This window comes from Melopsittacus undulatus, chromosome 6 (genome assembly GCF_012275295.1).
Source record: "Melopsittacus undulatus isolate bMelUnd1 chromosome 6, bMelUnd1.mat.Z, whole genome shotgun sequence".
Lineage (NCBI taxonomy): Eukaryota > Metazoa > Chordata > Aves > Psittaciformes > Psittaculidae > Melopsittacus > Melopsittacus undulatus.
Genome location: NC_047532.1, coordinates 57,880,878 through 57,904,767, shown reverse-complemented (window position 1 = coordinate 57,904,767; position 23,890 = coordinate 57,880,878). Strand labels below are relative to the sequence as shown.

At 46.2% G+C, this 23,890-nt stretch overlaps 1 protein-coding gene across 2 annotated transcripts; it reads left to right on the top strand.

Moving 5' to 3' along the window:
* Positions 1–695: 695 nt before the first annotated feature.
* KY (kyphoscoliosis peptidase) lies at positions 696–19,126 on the top strand. Of its 2 annotated transcripts, none has more exons than XM_034064156.1 (12): positions 696–828; positions 1,804–1,866; positions 4,028–4,081; positions 6,112–6,186; positions 6,358–6,399; positions 7,054–7,104; positions 8,666–8,748; positions 9,118–9,226; positions 11,540–11,657; positions 16,129–16,317; positions 16,897–17,087; positions 18,170–19,126. In XM_034064156.1, exons 1-12 carry the CDS (start codon positions 696–698, stop codon positions 19,066–19,068), a joined length of 2,007 nt encoding a protein of 668 aa, XP_033920047.1. In that variant the 3' UTR covers positions 19,069–19,126. The 2 variants fall into 2 exon arrangements, with proteins under 2 accessions (XP_033920047.1, XP_005143128.1); XM_005143071.3 differs by having other exon boundaries at positions 4,019–4,081.
* Positions 19,127–23,890: the final 4,764 nt, after the last annotated feature.

Below are 23,890 nucleotides of genomic sequence, written 5' to 3'. Positions count from 1 at the left end.
CACAAAGCCAGGCTGATGGGAGCAGAGAGAGCCTGGGGTGCTGGCTTCTCCGAGACACTGCACGGATTGCACCCTGCAACACGCATTGCTGCTGACACTGTGTGAGCCCAGCAGCCCTGTGAAGGCTGATCCTCCCCATCACACGTGGCTGGTTGTGCCCCGTTTCTAGCCCCTTTGCCCCCACCGCAGCTGCTGCCCTCATCCTGCAGCAGTTATTGTTATTATTTACACTCCTAAGCATCCCTCCAGTGTCAGCCGGGGCAGAGGATCAAAAGAGAAAGCCTTTTAAGGATTTCTGCCAGAGCTGGGAAGCAAATCCCCCCAGCCAACAGTGCTGATGGGGGATTTGAGTGTAGACAAGTGCTTAAAGCCAAAAAGGGCATCGAGAAGGGAGGGGAAGCTGGGGGCAGACTCTGAAACCAGACACACACACAACCCCCCCCACACCGAAACTCAGCTCTTTCCTCTGCTTTAGGAAACGGATCCCTCCCGTGATTTCCTTTCAAAGGTGACCAGTAACCTCTTCATTAGAGTTGGCTTTGGCAGGGCTCTCATGGTGCAGTTGGCAGGGCCAGCCCGCCGGTGCTGCGGCTCGCGGGGGAGCCTGCTCGCCTTTCCTGAAGGGTGGAAAATAAACAGGGCAGCTCTCAGCAGCGGCAGCTCGGCAGCAGGACCGGCACCCTGGCCGTGCTCTGATGGGTACCATGGACTTTAAGACAGATCCAAGCGCGGTAACCATCAATTTGCTGCTTATCGTCCATCCTGAGGAGGCAGCGAGCAAGCAGAAAGGGCAGAAGGGGAGGCGGACAGACAGCGAACGAAGCACAGGTAACCTCCATTTGTTGCCAGCGAGGGGAGGGCATTGTGTGTCGCAGACAGTGAAGTGAAGCAGCAGCTTTGGAGCATGCATTGGACTTCCCCCCAGTCCCACCACCCTTCTTCTCTTTTCCTTTGCAGACATACAGCAAAGCCCTAGACTTCAGGCTCTGTCCATAGAAACCCAGTGTGCCTTCCCTGCTTCTGATGCAGGACAGTCCTTGCTTGTGTAACACTGCTTATTGCACTCTGTGCATGCAGCCCACGGTGCAGGAGGTGACATACACACAGATACTAATCCAAGGACCATGTTTGCACCTTGCTTTGCCATGCCCTGAGGTGCCTCTGCAGCCCCTGTGGCTGTGCAAAGGGAACAGGGTGAGAGCTCCACAGTTTCACCCCAGAGCAGTGCCTACTGTACCGGAGTACAGGGGCAAAGCTGTTTTGTTGGAAGCATGTCCAGGCTTTGTCTCCAGGGATGACTGCCCTGATCCATTTATAGCTACAGTTTGAGACAGTGTCCCTGTCCCTCCAGGGGATGTTCCAAAAAGCTAAGGCTGTGCTCTGCAACTGCAGGGGGACCCTCTCAGCAGAAATAAAAAGAGAAAAAGGAGCACTCCTGCTCTAAAACCTTGTTGAAAACGTAGGCTTTCAGACAATCAGTTCTAGGCTAACAACGGTAGGCAAAGCAAATGCACAGGTTGTGTTCATGTTTCATCTGACACAGCATCCAGCACATACCCAAAGAAGAGCAAACCCTATCAAAGCAACTTAGACCTAGACTATTGCACTTTCTTTCTCCTGGTATTTCCCATTCCAGCAACAGAGGCTGCAACAAATGCTGCAGACAAGACAGGGAAGCTGGAATCCTGGTAAATCAGCTGGAATTATGGGTTACATGAAAGGTTTGGGGGTGCTCAGCCTGCAGGCAGTGCAGAACTTCTCTGCAGGAGGACAGCCTGCCGATCTCACCTTCATGTTTTGTAGGTTTGGAGGATGATGGAAATGGAAACAGCAGATCGCAGCCACCTCAGGGGAGAGACCTTAACGGTACGTTGTCTTCTCACTCTACTGGTAAGCTAACCACAGCACACAAAACCCATCTGCAAGCTTTTAGCACCCGGCTGTGCACCTAGATCATAAACATGCTTGAAACAGCCCACCCCTTTCCAGAGTTTTGAAGGGCTTCAATGGAGACAAGCAGAGGGCATCAGGTCTTGTACCCTGGGAAGCATCCCCTCCTCTGCCCCATGGCCAGGATGCACATGGGTGGCACTGCAGACCCCGGTGCAAGCAGCCATGCAGCTCAGTCCTACTTCAGGTGCTTGGAGCTCTTGCCTTACACAGTCAGCTGATGACAGGGTAAATTCAGTGCCCTAAATCGCTCAGGTTGCAGATAGAGCTTCCAGAGTCTTCCCCAGCACTCACACAGCTTAAGCAGGATCTGGGGTGTGCAAGAAACCTTTCAACAGATCTATTCACCAACTCTTTCTCCATCTCCCCTGCTCACCTTGCTGAGTGCAAGGCAAGGTGATTGCTATCCAGGAATGATGTGGCTGTTAGTCTTGAGTGTTCCCCTGCCAATTCCTCACCCATCTGCCCTGAAACAGTTCAGAAGGAACATCTGAAGACGCTACCCCAGGCTGCACACAGCCAGGCTGCAGGACTGCAGTGCAACAACAGGACAGAGCAGCTCCCAGGAAAGGGTATCAGACAATCTGACTTGCTTTCTTGGTAGCCTAAGCCTAATGGGGTGTCTAGCAGAGAAAGACGGAGGGCAAGGGTAACACAAAGGTAATTCTCATAGTACCAGTGGATTCTAGTTATACTGAATGGGAGCTTTGCTTCCATAGGCCAAGCAACAGCAGCATACAAAAGCCACAGCTGTGCCCTGTACTATGCTCAATAGGAGCCCTGATCAAAGCCCCTCTGAAATGAGCAGTGGCTGGATGGTTCTCTCAGACTGTGAGCAGCGATGTTTCATGGCAAGATACACCTTTGGGTTTGTCTTTTTACAAATCTGATAGTCTCAGACACCAGGTAACAAAGGCCTCCACTCTGGGAAGCAGATAAATATTCAGCACTCTGTGCTCCTCTGTCACACTCAAGAGAGTCTGAAACCAGAGCTGCAGAGAACAAGTTAAAGCCTCCATTATGAGAGAATGATATCAATCTTTTGCCACCCTGAACTAATGTCAAGAGTATTTAGTATGCACATGGAAAACCTGCCCTTACAGCTCTACTTTAGGCACAATTTAAATCCCTGCAAGGATTACTAAGGAATTCCTATGCTGGAGGAGCAGGCAGAGCTTTTGCTCCTCTAGCACCACAGGGGTTAATAAATTCCCCTTTAATCAGCTGTCTTAGCATCTTGATGAAGCCTCTGATACCACAGAGCAGCTGGTGCTGCTGCAGTATTTACAAACTGGATGACATAAGCCTCGTCCCAGCCCCACTGAGGCAAACAGGCTGCAGCCCTGCATTGTGCCACAGAACCCGTCCTTGTACCAGCCACAAGGTACGGATGGTATCTGGCCTTCAGGACGAGCCATGGTCTCCTTGCTCTGGTCTCTGGTGGCTGGCAGGACAGTGATCCCACGACACTTTGAGAAGAGAGCAAGGGATCATCTTGGCCAGTGTCCACTGTCAAGGCTGGAGCATCCAGCCCTGGTATCTGCTGCCTGCCCTGGTGTGTCAGTGCAGCCCAGGGAAGCAGACTTGTGCTGTCTGCAGCTGCATAGATCCCCACACTTCCCTCTGCTCCAAGGACCCCAGCACTAGCTGGCATGGCTGAGATGGTCAGGGGCTCCCAGAGCACAGAGGGGAGAGGTGAGGATGAAGATGAGATAATGACAACTACAGTGCTCCCGCTCAGGGAACAAATCGCCTCCAAACCTTCTTGTGCCTGCCCTTCCCTCCCACCTACCTCTCCAAACAGTGACCTGCTGGTCTAAACCCCTTAACTCCCCACCCTGAGCAGCAGCACCTACTCCAGCCCTTCCCTAGTCTGGAGCATCCCTCTGGAGTGGGGCCAGGCACCCTGGGACCATGACCAATTGGGCATCAAAGCTGGAGAATAAGGTCAAGCTCCTTGTGTCATTAGTTAACTTGGCTGCTGATCGAGGCACAGATTTAATCAATTTCCACACCATGGACTTCCACTGTCTTCAAGGCACTGAAACGTTTTCCTTTGTGCAACCAGGCTGTCAAGTCTCCAAGGAGCCCTGCAAGCAGACACAAGCCCTTACTTCATACTCCAATGAAGGTAAGTGGTGCCCCAAAGAACACCAGTTTTTAAGAGCAAGGCTTCAGTGAGTTCCCTGTCAAGGTTTTGTTGTGATAAACCAACTCCAGAACAGCCCCAAAGAGGGGAAGAGCCCTATCCTGACAATTCTGTCATCTTAAGCCTGAGGAATCAAAAGTTCCAAAATCTCTGGAGAATCCCCAGGTCTTTCAGTGTGGGTGCATGGAGGTGGATTCTGAAGCACTAGAGTTCCTATCAACCCCCTTGACATGGAGTAGGTGAAATCAGGAAGCATGGTAAGAACATACATCAGCTGATGTCAGATATCCCAGTGCTGACGGAAGGGTGCAAAGGCTGGAAGGAATAATATTGGCAGAATAGCTTGAGATGGTTGCAGACGTCCTTTCATAAGGACTTGCAAGGAGTCATCCCTCCACTAGAACAGGGGCACTGCTGGGTCAGGTGGATCCCAAGGCGCTTGCTGGCAAAGGACCACTGAGAATGAGGAGAAGAACCAGTGTTTCTTTATGAAAGATATCTTGATTAGGAACAGTAAAATAAGTCATAACAACTGCAGTAAGCATTTCATAGTATTAGTTTTCAAAGCAATGGATGTAGCACTTTTGGAAAATTTCCATGGAATTACAGTTTTTGTCATTTGGTCAATGCCTTTTAAGCTGACTGGGAGGTGGCATTCCTTGCCATTAGATATGTTTCTTGAAAATGCAGGATCTTAATTTATGGGGGGAAATGGAGGAAGTGGAAGTTGTCAACAAAACCCAGAAACCCCAAAATGAAAAATAATCTTGGGAAACCAAAAACAAACAAAAAAAAGACTCCTGAAAATATAAAAATCCTAAGGAAATGATACCATTTGTACAAAGGCATCCCTTTGAGAAGCAACTTCATTTTACTTTCACATTAGTTGACAAAATACAGCAGCCAGCTCTAGTCTTGCCATCCCGATACCTGCAGTCATCACAGAATTAGAGTCAAGCTCTAGAATTTAAAAGGGTTTTTTTTACAGGTTTGTGGCCTTCTGTTTTGGGGGCTTAAAGGATATGGAACCTTCTTGCATAATCACAGGAGATGCTTAACTTCAGAAGAAGTTGAATGCCATGGAAAATCTTTGCGCTGAAAGTGCAGATTCCCCCCTAATTAGCTGGTTCCAAGAGCTGGCTTTCAAGGAAAACCACAAATGTCATGAGACCTTTGGTAACAGTGGAGGAGGTAACACATATTGTTGGATGGCAGCCCCAAGGCGCATTAACATCTTGACCTTCGGTCTCCAAAGCATCCTCCGTCTGATCCGAAACAGGGAGCCCACGAGTGGACTGAGTTCCCCAGGGATCCTCAGTAGTTGCAAAGCCTTCTGAAACACTTGCCCATAAAACTGTAGTCTCTTTCAATAAATTCAGATAATTCCTACGAGACAATCCCAAACCTTTTCCCTTGTACTTCCTTCTGTGAAACTTTAAACACAAGACCTCCAGCTTTCCAGTGGGGTTGCTCTATAGCATCATGGCATGCAGAGTGCAAGCTCCAGCCTGGATCTGGACTCTGCCTCTGACAGGAAATGGCCCTTGCAAAGCGTTTTAATATCACAAGTCAAACCATTTTCATAGCTCTGAGCCATTTTTTGTTTGATTCCAAGAAAAATCAATGAAAGAAACTAAGTGTCTGATCACCGTATCTCCATCAATAGCTATTTAATATGGTGATAAATGTGGGGTTTTTAAGTTACCACATAGTCCTCACTGAGGACCTCTGCTTCATTTATGATCCCCTTTATCACCTGTGAGGCTCTTATGGGCTGTCTTGTGTTTTTTGAGAACTACAAATTACACCAGAGGCGACCACAGGCTCACTCTGACTGTACAGTTTATCTTATGGGTGCTTTGTTTTGCCTGGAAACCCAAGTGCTTTGATACCCTCACAATCACCAACTTAAGAATCAGGTCCTGTGATGCCTTGGCAGGGAATTCTTCCCCTGACCTTCACACCTGGGTTAGTTTTGCCTTTCTTAGGGAGTCTGTAATCATTTCTTGCAGGAACCCAAATGACAGTGGAGATTCATGCCAAGGACACCACCCCACAGCTCTTCAAGAAACTCTCCTTTGGAAAAGGTACAGCCTGGGTTTTCCACCCTAGCAAAGCAAGCCAAGGGTTGGAGGGCAAAGGGGCCATGTCCTTCCCTTTGCACAAGTAGGGAAGGCAAGAAACACGGGAGCTTAAGGAGATGCAGCACCCAGGGAGGGTGTTGGGGTGATTGCACTAACCATGGTGGGGTGTTGCAGGTCCCCGGAGGCTGCCCAGACTGAAAGGTCAGGACATCAAAGGTGAGGCTCTGCTCTACCACAGCACATATCTCACCCAGGAGAAGACAGGGTCCCTTCTCCCCACGGGGCTTGAGGCTCTTTAGAGGGTGCAAACCCCTGTACCCACTCTCCCTGCAGGGCAGATGCTGCTGGACCGTGGGGTTTGAGGAACAAAATCCTTCTTCTCCTAGGGCAGGGGCGTTCTTCTCCTCCTCCAGCCCTGTGACAATGAAGGTGGTGACAGTCTGGGGCCCACAGCATCCCTCAGCAATCCTGCAGTTGCCACAGAGCTCTCTTCAGGGTGATCATCTGACAGCTCTCAGCGCTCCCTTCTTCCATGCCTGGGGGGGGTTGGCTGCCTGGTGGGCAGGGGTTTGGTGTCCCCAGCCCTCTGGCTAGAACAGGAGATGCCTGACTGCTGGGGAATGTCACAGGACTGCAGGGAGGAGACACAGCCCACTGCAGTCCAGGCAGCTGGCTTCATCCCACTCCCCTCCACACATGCCCTCTGCAGGGTGTTGACATCCATACCTGAATGCAGGAGAACCATGTAAACAAAAGCCTCGATTTCAGCTTTTCCCACCCAGTCCTGCTCCCCAGAATCACTTATTTCGGTTTGTCTTTTCCCACCTGCCAATAACTGCTCATCTCCCATTCCTTTCTCCGCTGTGCCAGGTTTCCAAAGGACTGAAGCCCCGCGGCCGCCAGGAAAAAAGGACCTGCACGGTAACACTCGGCTGTCCCCACACCACTGGCACAATGAGCACAACACAGGGCAGCCCTAGATAGGGAACCCATCACTCCTAGGAACATGGCTTGCCATGCCTCAAGCCTAGACAGAAGCACACTGGCAAGGGATTTCCTTTATATTGCCATGATTAGTGTTCAATGTCCCAACCCTCTGTTCATTGGGCCAGTGGATGGGTAGAGCTTGGGGTGTATCAGAAGAGCAGGGCTTACGTTAACAAAACACCTTTACAAATCAGGAACAGACCTTCTGCCACCTGCCCAGCAGGACAGAGCCCTGTTTTGGGGTGATGGGGAAGAAGTGGGTAGTGAGTACAGATCTTGGAAGTGCTGCTGGCTTTTCAGCTAGGATAGGGTGCTCTCGGAGCCTCTCGTGCACCTTGCTTCCACTAGTACTCACTGAGGAAGGAAGCAAAGGGGAGTCCTGTTTGCTTATCAAGGGTCATAAACAACCAGCCAAAGCCTCTCTGCCCCTGTGTACAGGCCAAGGAAATTCCCTTCTTGTCACTCAGCAAATAGCAGCTCTATGGCACCATTCATTCACCTTTCTCAGCACTCAGGGTCACACAACAGCATTTTCACTTTATGATCTCTTTTAAAGCCTTTTTTCCAGAGGAACAACAACCCTACCAAGATACCTAGGAGAATCTCTTTAGTCCTTTGACAGCACATGATGGGGAGAGATTTCCGTAGAGCCCAAATCTCTTCTTACCAGCTCAGAAGAAAAGGTAGGGCTGAGCAGACAGTGGTCCAGGAGAGGCATCCATGCACTGAGCTGCAGCTGCATCGCTCAGGTGGCTCACTGATGAGAGAGAACAGTGCTATCTGATCAGTTAGGGCAAGCCAAGGCCAGGTTGGACAGGCTGCTCTAATGGAAGGTGTCCCTGCCCGTGGCAGGGGGTGGAATTAGATGAGCTTTAAGGTACCTTCCAACCCAAACCATTTTGTGATTCTATGATAAGATAGTAACCCTTTGTTCACACCAAGTAGAACTGGGAGCCTGGAGCCTGCAAAGATGCAGACAGAGGAGCAGACACACCAGTTTCAGTCCAGCTGCTTCCTGTGTTACATTTCTCATGTGCTTGAATTCGTGCAGAATTTTCCATCCAAAATACCCATCTCTATCAGCAAAACTACTGCAGAAACCAACTCTTTTGTGGTTTGGTTTTTTTTTTTGGAAGGTCACATTTTTGCCAGATCTTTCACCGTGCAGATTTTCCCTGATGCTTCTGCATTTTATCTCCTAAATATAATATCCTGGGATTTTCTATGCTGTCATACAGTGCCAAAGACAGGGGGGCACCTCCTGCTCCAGCATTGCCCAAATTACACCAGACTAGACAGGATGGCTCCTACTTTCCATGCAGCTGGCAGGGACCTTCCACAAATGCCCTCATGTACTCTGCTCCCTAAGCACCTGCTGATGGATCCCTCCACGGGTCAGGCAGGAGCTCTACAGCATCCACTTATTCAAGCATACAGCCAGGAAAAATACCCCCTCCCTCGCTTCCCAAGACAATGACAACTAATTTCTTCCCAGCATATCCATGGGACAGATCCTCTCTGAAGTCCATGCCAGTAGATCTGCAGCAATTTGAGAAGCTGGATGCCTACGTATTAAAAGTAAGTCTCGCTTTTGCCTCTGTCTTCCCCCTCAGCTCCCCTCTGGGGATGATCCTTGAAACCCAGCTATCAGCACTGACACCAGCTTAGCCTGAGCTACTGGGACAAGTGCCTCAGAATCTCCCAAACCATTTCCTTGGAAAGATCAGCAACACAGATCCCACTCTCAAAGGGAAACTATGACAAAAATACTTCCTCAGACATGGAACTACACCTTTGCATTTCTATTTTAAGGAAGCTCGAGGTAGAGCAGTCTCCCAGCAGGAGGGGTCTCACTAGCTTTAAAAGAACAAGGGAGTGGGGAGGAAGGGAGTTGTATCATAGCCATTTCTTCACCACCATCTTGCAATGATTCCTCCTCACAAACAGGTAAACGTCAAGAACAGCGTTGAAGAACTGGTTAAAGCCCTGCTTAAACAAGCCCGGACTGATCTGGAAAAAGTCCGAGCCATATGGATGTGGATATGCCATCACATAGGTAAGTTTTGATCTTCAGTTGAGAAGATAAGGCTGTTTCTATCAGCCCTATTACACTGCCATTGTGGTTTACTATACATCCCGTGGGTTAGCTTCACGGGGTGGGTGGGAGGGAGGAAGGTTTTCTGTATGTATTTATCCAGAAATGTATTCAGAGGTTGTCTCACCTGATGATATCCAGAGATATCTCACGTCTCTGTTTCCATAGTCTCTCTCCTAGGCCCTACAAGGCTTTGTGTGTAAATGATTTCATTCTGTATGATGAATCTGTAACTCCTACCCAACTCATTCACAGGTGTAACCATAAAAGTCCCTATGAACTACATGAGCTTTAAGGTCCTTTCCAACCCAAACCATTCCATGATTCTATGACAGTCTCTTGGCTGTCCTGCTGCAGCTTTGCCCCTGTATTTTGTGGATACATGCTGTGGTGCAGTTTCTAGCTGGTACCTAACTGCATTCATCCTGTTTGACACGTCCATCACCCATGTCAGTGCAGCACACTGGAGAGGCCAACCTTGGTAAAACATGCTGTCACCTGTGTGACTGCCATTCCTGCCTGTACAAACACCTGCTCAGCCTTGATGACAACTGCAATCACCCAGTGATATACATACACAAAAATGTTTGTTTCCCCTTAACTCCCGGGGACCACAGCTATTCCTCACCTCTTCAGCATCCTGATGGGCTTTTGGTGAGGCACAGTTCCCTGGCTGAAGCTGCCACCTGACAGAGAGCAGTGGAGCAATTTGGGAAGCACTGGCCTAATCTCACGCCCACTGGCATCAGCAGAGTTTTGCCAGCAGCTGCATGGTTAGCATAGTCAGGTCAATCCCGAGCAGCTTTCATCTTCCCCTGCACTACGCAGGCTGCTGGTTTCACTGCTGATTTCCTAAAACCCAGCATTTGGCTCATCCCAGCACCACTGACCATTCAACCTTTATTAACTCATTTCTGTCTGCCACTGCCTGGGCTGGCTATTGCCTGGGACAGACAGTCTGCTTTGAGCTGGTCTGTTTACCTGACACACATGCATGGGAGGTGTCTGATCCCCGATAGGTAGGCTGCAAAAATCCTCACAGGATTTCTGACACCATCTCAGCCCCAGTTCTCCTTCATCCCTGCAGAGACTGACCCCCATTTACATGTATGGGAAATAAGCACAGCGCTAGGGATGTAAATCGGTGAGCAAAACCTCAGTGTGTCTATCCTAGAAGAGCATTGATTGTATAAACTCTTATCTTGGTTGGATTTTAAGTGAGAGCACTGCTCTGTGGATATCAATTCCCATCCAATTCAACTCCCTGCCTCTAATGGACTGCTACCTCTATACAGCAGCAGCACTAAAAGAAATATTAGCAACCATTTCTAGCATGAATACAGAGCCACACACAGCCAGATGTCCCCCCCATATCCCCCAGAGTGCCCTGCAGCTTTGCTGGTGGCCCAGTGAAGAACCCCAATGGAGAAAGCCAGCCCTTTCCTACAGCCCCCACAGACTGACCCATAGGCAGCTGCCATCTGAGCCCTTCAGATATAAGCCAAGCAGTCACAGCATTTCATCAAAGCATAGATACAGCATGTTGCCAGCTTTCTTTTCCTCTTCCACAGCATTAAAGGGAGGATGAATCAGCTGATGCAGCATTCCTAAGAGCTTTGTCAGAAAAATATGTTCATATTTTAAGAGGTTAGGGACATGGCCAAGGTTGGTCAGTATTGAATTAGCCTTCCCAGGCCAGTTCCTCAAGCTCTGCCTGAAGGAACCCCCCGCTGCACCACTTTTCTGTATTCATTCAAAGTACTTAAGATTTCCTGCACTTCCAGGTACTGATATGACTCACTTGCAGCAAATCATTTCAGGTATTTCTCGATGACCTACTTCCCAGGTATTTTTAATACAAATTGCTTGTAAAGAGTGCAAAACGTTCAGCAGCTTCCTTTGACAGTAACAGGAGTCCAACTCCTCCTAATGCAGAGCGCTCTGGCTGTTACCGGGAGCAATTTAGATGATAGATCCCCCTGCACAAGGGCCACCCCTGGGGAGACCCGCTGTAAAAAAGCACAGTTCTCTTCTCATTTCAGTTCAACTGCTGAACCCCAGCCCAGGCTTAGAACAAACCGTGAGGAGAGATAAGACTTTGTCCCTCTCCCCCCAGCCGCCATCCACAGCATCCTTGTGCAGCTCATGCCATGGCTCATTTCTCCTTGCTCGTGCTCATGGAGATGAAAAGCAGTCCAAGTGTGGCTCCCACTACCCATCGATTCCATTGCCTCAGGCTTTTGGATGAACCTTTGTCTGTGTTCCTTCCCACAGAATACGACGTAGTGGGCTACCATAACAAAAGCCAGCTGTCAAGCAAGCCCATAGATGTGCTTCAGATGGGGAAGAGCATTTGTGAGGGATACGCTGAGCTCTTTGAACACATGTGCAGGTAAATTAAGTTCAGAAACATTCAATGCCAGGGAGAGTTAATATTCATTGTCATCTCTGTGTCTCTTCTGTCTGCCTTTGCATTGACTGATATGACTCTAAGCAGGATATAGAACTTTAGCTTTCAAATCCATGCTGTGGAAAACCAGCAAGCCCCAGAAAGGTCAATTTTGCCTCCTCCTCCACTCCCTCCACCCTCCCTCCCAAGCATAATTTACTTTGTGCCATCTGCTGAGCTTCGCGTTGCATTAACATAATGGCAGATGAAAACAAGGAGCTAATTCAGTTAGAAGAAGCTGTGTTTTTCCTTTGATATCTGTATGTGAAGGTTAAAAGCATGGCAAGACTTAAACAAGGAGTGTTGTCTCCAACATGCTCCCACGCAAGTGGTAGGCACAGACCCAAAAGGAGCTCCCCCAAAACCTTCTGGAAATGCCCTCTCCCCTCCACTACCAAAGCACCATCTCACACTTACCACACTGTTTTCTGCCGTCAGTCTCAAGGTCCATCACCCTGGAGGCCAATATTGCAGTTTCCATTTCATAGCTACGTGGGCATTTAGTGACTAAAATTCATGCCTACAAAACTGTGTTGATTTCACTGGGGATCAGCTGTATAAACAAGTGGGGTTTCCCCCACAAAGCAGGATTTACAATCACAAAGCCATTTCATGGAGAAGGCAGCCCTTTCTTCAGTGGGGAGCACAGTGCCTTGCATGTGAATGGAGCACAAATCCCTTCTCCCTTGCTTTTCTCCAACCCAGTAAAAGAAGGAGGTGGCCCTTGTGCAAGGCAACCCTTGAGCACCACAGGAAGGAGCAGCTCCTCACCTCTCACAGCTGTATGCAATAGTTCAGCTTAGACTAGCAAAGGCCATGAAGGTGCTTGGCAAGTTTGGGACCAGCCTTATGTAGAAGGGATGTCCAAGGGAAGAAAACTGGACCAGATGACTCAGGGACACAAGATTGGAAGGGTCTTCCTAACACCAGGAAGCAATGGTGTGCTTTCCTAAGGACATGGGCTTGCAAGGTGACTCTCCTAGGGAGCACCTTCTCAGCAGAGCAGCTGCCATGTACAAGATAGCTTTGGGAAAAATTAAAGACCAGTTACTAACTGCCATGTGTAAGTAACAATTGGTTTTCCACAACATCCAACAAAATTTGTGAAGATTTTCACCATGAAACAAACAAAATAAACAGCGAAAAGGACAGATCTATAAAAAAAATACCATGCCAGAAGCTAAAGTGGTGAATGCTTCCAACCATTAACATATCCCGTGATATTGCATCATGCTTTCTAAACAGTAACATAAAGAAATAGGGTAATGAAGTATGAATTTATAACTGCATCTTATGGAACAGTTATTAGCACTTAGAAGTGGGAAAAATTTGCATCTGTTCATTAAAAAGCATATGTTTCATTCATTAACAAATCTTTCCAAGGATATTTTTTCCTATTGAAAGGCTCTGTTGATTTACTCTTAATTCTGCAGTTCCACGTTGATTATGCATTCCGTGATTTGGGAAACCTCCCAGTCATCCAAGCCTATCACTTTTGTCAAATGTAGATGTTTAGCTCCTTTCCTTGCAAAATTATAACCAAAGATGACAACACCTTCTTGCAAGGGGATCTCCTCATTGCTGCTTCTTGTGCACTGCTCAAGTCTGATGCTGAGTCTAGGCATAAAAGTAAGAGACAAAGAGCAAAGGTTTTTCAGAGCCAAGTTTTTGAGGAAAAAAGGCCTTTTAAAGTGCCCTTTTTTTCTAGCTCCCATTGAGGCAACTTAAACAACTCAACTTACCAGTCACCAGGAATTCCCCCAGTATTCATGCTGGTCAATGGCTGACATCAGTTGAGTCCCACTATGTCCTTATTCATAATTAGTCTGCAAATTATCCAGGTTTCACATCCCCTTGCTTTTCCTGTTTACTACAGTCAGTAGCCTTCCTTCTTTTCAGGCACAGCGTACACCTGCCTAACACAAGTATAAACCATTCTGTCTCCCTCTGGAGAAGCCAGATTTGCCTTTTAGGATGAAATAATCAATCTGAAATCAAAGGGAAGAAGGTGCCATTGAATTCCAATGACACCTATAGCAAGATCCAGATTATTTCCCTACTCTTTTGGGGGCAGAAAAGCAACTTAGCTTTTAACCTCCTTGCTGCACCAAGCAGATGTTGCCAACCGTTTTTAAACTCAGTTGCTCCAGTCCATGTATTTAGGTTGCCTGCTACTATCAGATTGCCACTTCAAGCATTTCTGGAGATAATTCTCAATCTTTTCTTTTCCTGGTTAATTTATACATATAAAGTAACTTACATGAGAACAGAGAGATGATCACTCTTTTAACTGGTACAGGATTGCTCTTTTACAGGATGTTTAGAACAAATTCTTCTTGTTGCTTTGCTTATGTTAACTGTGGGAGTACAGGGAGAAAGAAAGGCAGAACTTGTCCCTTAATGTTCCCACCAAATATCCCAGCTAACAGGAATGTCTAGAGAAGCCTAGAAGGATTAGATGCCAAATCCCCATGAAATTAGTGGGAATTTGGTATTTAGCTCCTGTTAGGCCCCTTGGAAACTCATAGGATCAAATCTTCCTTGAAGATCCCAGGATCCCAGTCTCAGTTACATCATGTAAATCCAAGCTCTCACCAGTCTTGTCAGTGGAGTTGCTCCAGTTACCACCCAGCTCCACGTTAGAATTTGGCTCACAGGCAGCTGCCGGCTGGCAGGGACTTTACAGACCACCCACGACACCAGGTTTCTCAATGGCATTCCTTCCAGGCTGGCCACGTTCACTCTGAATACCTCCTGTGACAGGCACTGCCTTGCACACACTACAAACAGCCCACGCTCTATGAGAGCTGGATTGAACTCTCCCTCCTCTTCTTTGCTGGCCATCTTCAGCAGCGGTGGGTTCCTGCCATGTTTCTCCTCTCTGCAGGCTGTCTTCTCTCTGCAGAGTACACAGCTGGCTCTCAATCAGCCCTTTGCAGCAGTGATTCTACCTTTTACACTCCTTCTTAAAGAATTTTGGAAAAAATATAAGAATTTAATACTCTTAAAGAGTATCAAATAACTAACACAAAGACATCCAGGTTTGAGCTTAGTAAATCCTATGAGAAGCTGAAGTTGACACCTTCCCTTTAAACCAGCATCATCTGTGTGAAGAAAGCAGTCCTCCCTGCAAGCACTGCTGCACTGCCAATTACCTGATGCAATGATAACAGATACTACCAGTATCTGTTATCAGACCTCGACTTCCACAACCATGCTAATTATCTTCCCCATAAATACCACTTTTCCTCTGAGTTAAACCCACGTTATGCAGACAGTTTTGCTCTAGAAGCATGCACAGTTTATTACGTTAGGTAGTTGTTCCATTTAATGTACCTTTCAATGAAGAAGAAAAATGTTAATACCATCCTACACGAAAGACAATCGTCTAAGCAAAGCAGTTTTAGATTAATGCTGAAATAAGACATCACTGATAAAATCCCATCAACAGCAGGTAGCTTACTACACGGTGCTTATTTAAGTCTTATTTACACTTCAACACAGGTATTCATTATATCTCTTTCAAAAGAGTCCAGTCATTTGTACCCTGGGCAAGCACAAGCTCACTCTTTAAGGAAACTAAATCAGCATCCACAGTCCCATGAGGTCTAAGATACCTTAGCGGGTGTCAAACACCAGGCCTGCCATCACAGAGAGAACACAAGCATGAACAGGAGCACTTTTCATTTCTAATTACACAGGCTAATTGTGGACAGCTTCAAAGGGATTCCACTGAGTAACAAGGCAGAGAGCAATTAAGCACACTTCATCTTTGTCATCCTCCTCTAACAATGCTGAATTGATGGTGCATCAGGCAAAAAAGAGAGGGAATATGCAAAAAATCGAAAAGGAAAGTCCCTCCCTCCAGTGGGATGCTCTTTCCAAGTCCCCGTGCAAAGACTATAAGAAAACAAACAGCCCCTACCCAACACCTTGGCATCATTACCTTGCGTAACTCTTGCATGCCCACCCCATACAAAGCCATTCACTAGCACAGACGGGAAAAACAAAACTGGCCTGTCTCTGGATGTGCTGACAGGCTGGTATGGGAAGGCAGTTACAGGAAAGCTGTACAAAGTGCAGAGATTCCACCAACAAGAAAAGTTCAGGGTTCCAGCTAACAGCAAGCTTTCCAAAGAATTAACAAGTACAATAACCTAGGCATTTAGCACAGTGTCTGTCACCAGGAGCAGAAGCTGGAGTTTTCAGAGAACACAAGCACGCTTGGACATATAAAACCCTTAACTCCCTTGGGATTCAGCTGCAAGGAGGCACCTGAGAAGCTGATGGAGCTGGTCCATTTGACTACAGGATTGAAGTCCTGTAGACTTTGCCCCCCTTTTGTCCTTCCACAAAAGTGCACCAATAGGTTTAAAACAGAAGTCTCCCGCTGCATCTTACGGTTTCCTTTTAGTATTGCAGGAATCCAGTGCATGAAGCTATCGGGACACTCTAAGGGGAATGGGTATAAGATGGGACAGACCTTTACAGGGGACTCTGACCATACCTGGAATGCTGTTTATCTTGACGGAAGGTGGCATTTACTCGATAGCACCTGGGGAAGTGGTGCTGTTGATGACTCTTTCACCAAGTTCACCTTCAGGTAAAGAACCATCCTCTATGTTAATACATAAACCTACCACAAAGGCAGAATGAAAGCTGATGGGTTTGGCCCACCAAGCAGTAACAAATATTAGGTCTCACAGCAAGACCCAAAACCCTGAGCAAGGCAATGGGGCTGACTATACAAGGGATGGAGCATGTACCTGTAGAAAGGTGGTGACCCTGAGCAACAAACTGCATAACTGCTAAAGTGACCTTGTTTTGTGCATCACTCCCTCAGTTTATACAATAGTAGCCGTCACTTGGTTCATAGCCTTCAGCTGCCTGAGAGAGGGTGCCTCAAACGACAAGCAGTGCCCCCCTCTCTCTTCAGAAGCCTGTGGTTGGAGGGGGTACTGCAGACACCCTGGTTTTATCCAAAAGCTCAGCATTTGCCCTGTAAACAGAAGATCAAAGCTCAGGTTCCTTCTCTGCCCAGGAAATTCTAAGCCCACCAATCCCAGTTTCTCAGCAGCCTAAAATATTCCAACTTGCTCCTGCTGAAACCACCACCACTGCGCAGGAGAAGAATTAACTATTTATAATAACACATATTCCTTTAATCTCTTCTTTCTTTCAGATACAATGAGTTTTATTTTCTGACTCACCCAGCTCTGTTCATTAACAATCACTTCCCAGACAACAGTAACTGGCAACTTCTTAAACCAGCCCTGACGCTGAAAGACTTTGAGAACAACATGCTGCACAACAGCAACTTTTACATGTTGGGCCTGCTGACAGCACACCCGGAGACAGCTGTCATCCAAACAGGTAACAACACTCTGGGAGGGAACCTGCAGAGCATCCTCCTTTATGTAGCCCCGCATCCTCCACGCTCTGTTGTGCATACAGCACATTACATTTCCATCTTGGTTCTGGCAAGCAGAGTGCACTCAAAGCACTTGGGGCAGAGGAGGGTATGTTGTATTTGTTTTGGTTTGCTGTGGTTTTGGGGGGTTTGGGTTTCTGTTGTTATTGTTGTCCAAGCCATGAAAGTCTGTAGTAGCTGCTGGGTCTAAAAGAAAGCCTCAGTCGGCAGCTGAAGCTGAACTACTCTATCAACCAGCATCAGTGGTATAAAATTAGAAGTATTGCCATTATATACTATCAACTCTGGCTTGAAAAAAATGAGATTAAAGCCTTTTACAGTGTTCTATAAGTTTCAATTAGTGAACAACACATAAAGAGGCACTTCTATTCGGCATCCTGAGTAAGTCCACAGCAGCCCTTTTCACATAAAACTATTCAGGTAACACCATAGAACTACAGGGCCCACATTTAAGAGCCCTTCCCCAGATTTTCAAGAGAGCTGCAGGAATTCAACTAGATATCTAAGTCATGAATGCTAAGAACATAGAGTTAAAACTTTAAGGCAGCAGCATTTTCGGACTTCATGTTGTCTTCAAGCTGTTTGGGAACAGGCTCATAGGGAGGTAGATTATCTCCTATCTACATAATGGAGGGTTCCTGCACTTTTCTCTGAAGCTTCTTGGAACAGCTACTAGACTAGCAATAGGTACTAATCACATCTAATTAAGCCCTTCTCGAGGACACAAGCTGACAGTACTTTCAGTTATATTAACTACTGTATAGGACCACAGTGCATAACAAATATAGCATATATCAAAATAGGATGAATGCACATGTCTAAAACAAAGGCCACTTTTCACTTCATTCTTTTTGTGGGACACTGGCCTAAGCAGACAGCTGACAAGCTATGACCTGGCAATTGCAGCTCTTTATTTCATTATTAGAGAAGCAGCAATTTACTGGGACAGATTAGTCCTCCCAGAACACGGTGCACATGGAAACATGTACTGAAACTCCTGCACAGTTTCTTTTCTATTTCATAGTCAATGGAAAAGCCTCTGTATCAGTGGATTGCCGCTCTGCCACCCTATTCACGTTTAAGCTGAAGGGAACAGATGAACACGGTTTAATGACTTTGAAGAAACACGGCATGAAGCTGGATCTCTACCCACAAAAGACAGGGAGTCACAAGCTGCAGATCTTTGCCAAGTCCTCCAAAGCCTCAGATGTCTACAGCTGTGTGTTAGAGTATGTGGTAGAGTGCAAGTCTGTGGACAAGGCCATGCGCTTCCCAAAGGACCTGCATCAGCCTGTTGGACCGAGCTGGTTCACAGAGCGGCAAGGGTTCCTGAGGCCATCCCACCCCGACCCCATCATTCACACCAACGATGGGCGGTGTTCTGTCACCTTCACCCTGGGCAAAGACATAAGCGTCCTGGCCTCGCTGCACTGCGACAGCAGCAGCCTGACAGAGGATATGGGAAGGCGGCACATCATGCAAATCCATCGTGGGAACCAGATTGAGTTGAAGATCCATCTCCCCCACGCAGGGAATTTTGTTCTGAAAATCTATGCCAGGAAGAAGTCAGATCCCGGCAATTATGACTACATCTTCAACTACCTCATCACCTGCCTGAACACTGAAGTGAAGTGGCCAGCTTTCCCTCAGAGTTACAGCAAGTGGGTGGAAGACTATGAAATACTGGAGCCTCTCTCCAGCTTGCTGCCAGCCAATCGCAATGTTCAGTTTAAACTCAAAATGCATGGGATAGCAAAGGTGCTAGTTCAAGCTGAGAATGCTTACCCTCTCACCCAGAGCAGAGGCTACTGGGAGGGAACCTGCAACACCTCGGGATGCAGAGAGGTGTTTGTGATGGTGCATGAGAACGCCAACCACAGCTTTTATTCACATGTCCTGAAATACGAAGTTGAGAGCCAGTAACACCCCTTCCTTGTTCTTTCACCCACCTGCATGAACCAACCTTTCCAACATGCCCAAAACCAACGCAGCTTTAGAAGATTGCTCATTCTCTCAATCAGATCTGTTCTTTCAAATGAACACAGGACAACACTTGCAGGCTTTTGCAAGACCATGGGCTCAAAAGTTCAAAGAAGCAGAAAATCCTGTTAAGAAGGAGCAGCAGAGGAAGAAATGAAATTAAACTCTCACCTATGTTTCAGCAACACTGCCCAGACAAACACTTTGAAGAAAACAAATGTCTGGCCATAGGTCATTCTGTGCCAGCAGTGGTTGCTGGCTTCCAAGTTATGGACCATAAGAAAAGTCTTACAATGGCTACTCCAAGAAGAATCCATCTAGTTAGGGGGCAGGATGAAGAAAATACACCGTGGTTTTGAGCAACAATATTGGACATAAAGAACTTCAGGATATTCAAACCAAGTTTCTGTCTATCTTCAGACAAGTTGCAAAATACAGCCCAAGAGAGAGAAGCATTAGGAAGAAGATACAACATGAAGTTTTCTTGTGCACTTCATTGTCTTACAAATTTAAGCAATACTGCGAAATTACTTTTTACACTGACTCTTAAATATAATAAACAAAGTCATTTTTACATTTTTATATTAGAGTATGTGAATTGTAAACACTTTTTCTGTTACATTAGCACTATAATATCTCAAGCATATAGGTGTTTCCATAACTAAAACGACAGTAAAGTGGAGAGTAAAGTTCTCAAAAGAAATCACTCCTTACTCCAACTTGTCTATGCAACACTGCAACTGAAAACCCAAAGGTGTTATGTGGAATAGCAGGCTGAGTGAGATTATTATCATGTAAAAACCTACTTGGTGCTGTACTCTTGGAAAACCCCTACATGCACAATGCAAAGGTGGTCTTCTAGTGAATTTCGTCACAAGTACACATCAAAAGATCAAGCAATGCTTTCGTAACCAACTGAGATGTCCATATTAGCATGGCCCAAGAGATACTGTGTTTGAGCTTGAATTTACAATAAACCTGTTATGTTTTTGCATCCTGTTTCATTGACCACACGATACGAATTCCTCTTCACAAAGCTGCTGCATTTTCCACATGAAGTATGTGGGTTGTTCCCACGCTTCTCTCCTGCTTCTCAGCAACCGGGTGGCAGTTATACATGATAGCGAAGGGCTGCCCATCTGCAGCAGGCTCACTGCCTCCACATCCCTCCTACTTTACTTCCTCTACCCCAACACCCAGGATTAAGTCCCCATTTTAAGCTGAGTGAACACCTGAAGCTGTATTTAAGTAGGGGAACTCACAGTGAGGATGCAGGCTACTGCAGACACAAGTTGCAAGTACAAACACAAGGCGTAAGCTAATAAAGCTTACTCTAATATGCCAGGAATACAGCAATGCTGTAGGGTCTTTTTGTACTTGGAGACAAGAAGGCTCCATATGTGACATAAAAGTAGGTTTTAAGTCCTTTTCCAAACAGCTAAGCGTCTTTGCCCTCAAAAACTGGCAGCAGCAGCAGCTCCTCCCTGCAGGCACACTAACAAGTCTTGTAGCCCAGCAGGCATCTGCTCCCTGGACAGCAACATGTACTGAACAGCACAGATGCAGACGCAAGAAAGACTTAGGGATTTTTTGATTGACTGGGACCTTGAAGGCTAAAGCAAGCCTTGTCCATAAGCACAGACAGCCCTGGTTTATTCTGGTGCCTAGCAGAATTCTTTTTTTCTTAGATCCCATTTTTTCACATCAAGTAGGACACATTTCAGCAGTTTACAGGTCAAGCTGATAGAGTCAAATATGTCACCTTCTTACAATGGGAGGATAAGGCCATACCCCAGAGTTTAGGAGCTAAAAAAACTTACTTTTTCCACATAACAGACTCAAGGATATCAAACTACATACACCCTTTATGCAACCAAATACTTGATGTTCACTTACATGCATATAAACAGGCACAACTATTGAGCAGCTATAGTAAAGCCTCTCTGCAGGATGACACCAGGATGAATGCAGTTTTGCTCCTCCTCTCACAGACTCCCTGTTGCAAGGTCTCTCTCTCAGCCCACACGCTCTATTTCCATCTCCAAAAGGCTGAGAAGAGGGGGTTGGAAATTATCCCAGGGGAATAGGGATATACACTTTTGCCTCCTACCTAGTTAAGATCTCCAGTATTCCCTCCTCCCCCTACATAGCACTGCAGAACCCAGATACCTGTGATTACACACATCATACAGGCACAAACTTATTTAACCTCTCATAGTAAAGAGTTACCCAATGCACTGTTACATGTACACATGTGGAAGAACATGTGTAGCGTGCTAAGACAGAGCCTGCAACAGCCTCCTACTTTTTTGATGCTAGGCTGGTCCCAACAGAAGCACTGCAAGTCAAGTTCCACATTTTTGTTTCAAACAGGAAACAAGTGTCTGCCTCAGCCCTGTGAGAAATTCTTTAGCATTATCGAAGGCATGAGTTCAAAGACATAAAAAAAGAACCCTCTCCAGCTTCATTAATTATAAAGCTTCCAGGGCCAGGTGATTATTCCAAGGGATGTTTGACACTGCAAAGGCAGAGAACACCCGAGAAACCCTGCAGCCCTAGATAAAAGCATCTCAGAAGTCTGTGCTTGTTATGACATCTCCCTCCAGGATAAACAAGCCTTTTTCTTCCCAATCATATAAAAAAATGCACATTCTTCACTGTAGCCAAGACTCTAACACCAGGAGAACATCACTGGAACAGACTTCGTTATCTCAGCACTACCAGCTCTCCCATTTCAGTCAGAGCTCTCCTTTGGCAGGCCTTCAGACTAAACAGGTTTTGTAATCCTTACCCCACCAAGAGGTGCAATTACTTAGCACTATGAATTCAGGTCACTCAGTTTTGCAAACATCTTGTTTCTCAGGGAAGGTAAATAAACTATGTGTAGAACAAGCTTTTCTCTCTGGCAAGTGCATCTCTGCACTTCCATCTACCCACAAGCTAACTTCCTCACCCATGGAACAAATCTGGTTAGTATACAACCAGATGCACTGCTGTTTCCATGCTGTCAGAGGTACGTGAGTAAAAATAAGCAATGCAGGGAAACTGTTCAACTCATCACACCACCCTGCTCAACCTCTGTTCTCTCCTGTTGTCTCAGCACAGCACCTCCAGAAACAGCAGGCACACAACAATCCATGGCACTGTGTTTCTGCAACAGAGAGAAGGCGGCACAGAGAGCACATACACCAGCACAGAGAAGTAATTCAGCAGCTCCCCTGTTGCAAATTTTACTCCTTAGATCACTTTAGATTAAATCTTGACATCATACTCCCTGAATTGAGCTGATTACATGTACCAGAAATTGATAAATACTGTAGGGTTATAGCTGCTAATTAAACAAATGGATCATCTGCAGTTTCGCTCTTCACTTCTGTCAACATGAAATGCCAAGTATCTCTAAAAGAAAGGAACATGGAAGCAAACATCACTAATGATCCAAAATGTCTTCTAAACTTCAGAAAACTCTTAGTGCATGACACAACTCAGTAACATATTTAACAGATCTTCAGGAAATATGTTTTGTAAGGTACCATTTAAAAAATGGTATTGCTGTCACCACTGAAGGACAAGAGGAATCCCTAAGAGTTCCAGCATACCACACTCAGTGGACCTATAGGTTCACCCTGCAAGAGAAAACAAGTTTGATCTATCCTATTTTGCTGTCCAGCTTTTTTCAAAACACCCCATGACCAGCAAGCCCTGACTTGAGATCTGCATAGTTAAGGTAGACATCCAAAAAACCCTTACCTGTGGACAGCTCTGGACAGGAACCAAGGCCAGTGCTGCAAAAAGTGCAACCAGAGTTTACTTCCAGTTGTGGGCAGCTCAGCCCTTCATGACAAAGACTGCACAATGAGAATCCAGAATGGATCTGAAGGTTTTATCTTTCTGGAGTTAGAAGGACTTGATTCAAATGGTTTTGAACTCTGGAATGCAGAATTGCTTGACCAAGTGCAATCCCATTTTCTGCCATACTGAAGAGGCTGCAGTCTGCAGATAGGCAACACCTTTACTGAACTCATCTGTCTAATCCTATGGTTGGATTTTGCATGCATATGTTGCTTTTGATTCCCGTTTCTTGACAGCATTAAGGTGAAACTGATGGAAAGGAACAGGAAACTTACAGACATGGACAAGGGGTGTCTCCATTCCCAGATTTACCCATACAAAAGCTGTGAAGGCTCAGCCACAGAACTGCAGAGCGCCCCTGGAAGATTAAGTCCATAGGAACAGGTTCCGTTCACTCATTAAAAACTTCCTTTCCTTGAAGGACTGAATATATTCCTCTGAACAGGCCACAGATGTATTTTAAGCATTTCAACTTGACTGGATAGCATCTGAAACTGCCTAGATTCAAAACAGGCCGATACCAGCTTACACAGCAGCTGCAACTACATCTGCCATCCAGATGAATCTCACTTGTTTGCAGGTTCTCCTCCCATTCAATTTCATTTCGAGTTCCAGCTACTCTCTTTTATAAGAGCTATGTCCGTAAGAATTCAGGCATTCATTCCTCAGCTCTTTTGTAGTACTTCAAGCAATGTGCAAGGCAAGATAAAGATACCAAATACTACACAAACAGTAAAAGGAAGAAGTTGCAAGAACCAGGAAATATTATGAAATTCCACTAAGGGTAAATTAGCTGGAGAAAATATGGGTAGCCTAAAGGAAACATGAATTATACTACATACTCTTTGAAGATGTTGATTAAAGTTCCTGAAAAAAGGCAAGATAAGCCACAAGAGATTTACTCTGTATATCT

What these genes read in the sequence shown, in the direction of transcription:
- KY (XM_005143071.3), top strand. Translation starts at nt 696, where the DNA reads ATGGGTACCATGGACTTTAAGACAGATCCAAGCGCGGTAACCATCAAT. An exon ending in TCAGGGGAGAGACCTTAACG is followed by an intron (nt 1,867 to 4,018) that starts GTACGTTGTCTT and finishes TTGTGCAACCAG; the next exon opens with GCTGTCAAGTCTCCAAGGAG. An exon ending in GACAGCTGTCATCCAAACAG is followed by an intron (nt 17,088 to 18,169) that starts GTAACAACACTC and finishes TCTATTTCATAG; the next exon opens with TCAATGGAAAAGCCTCTGTA.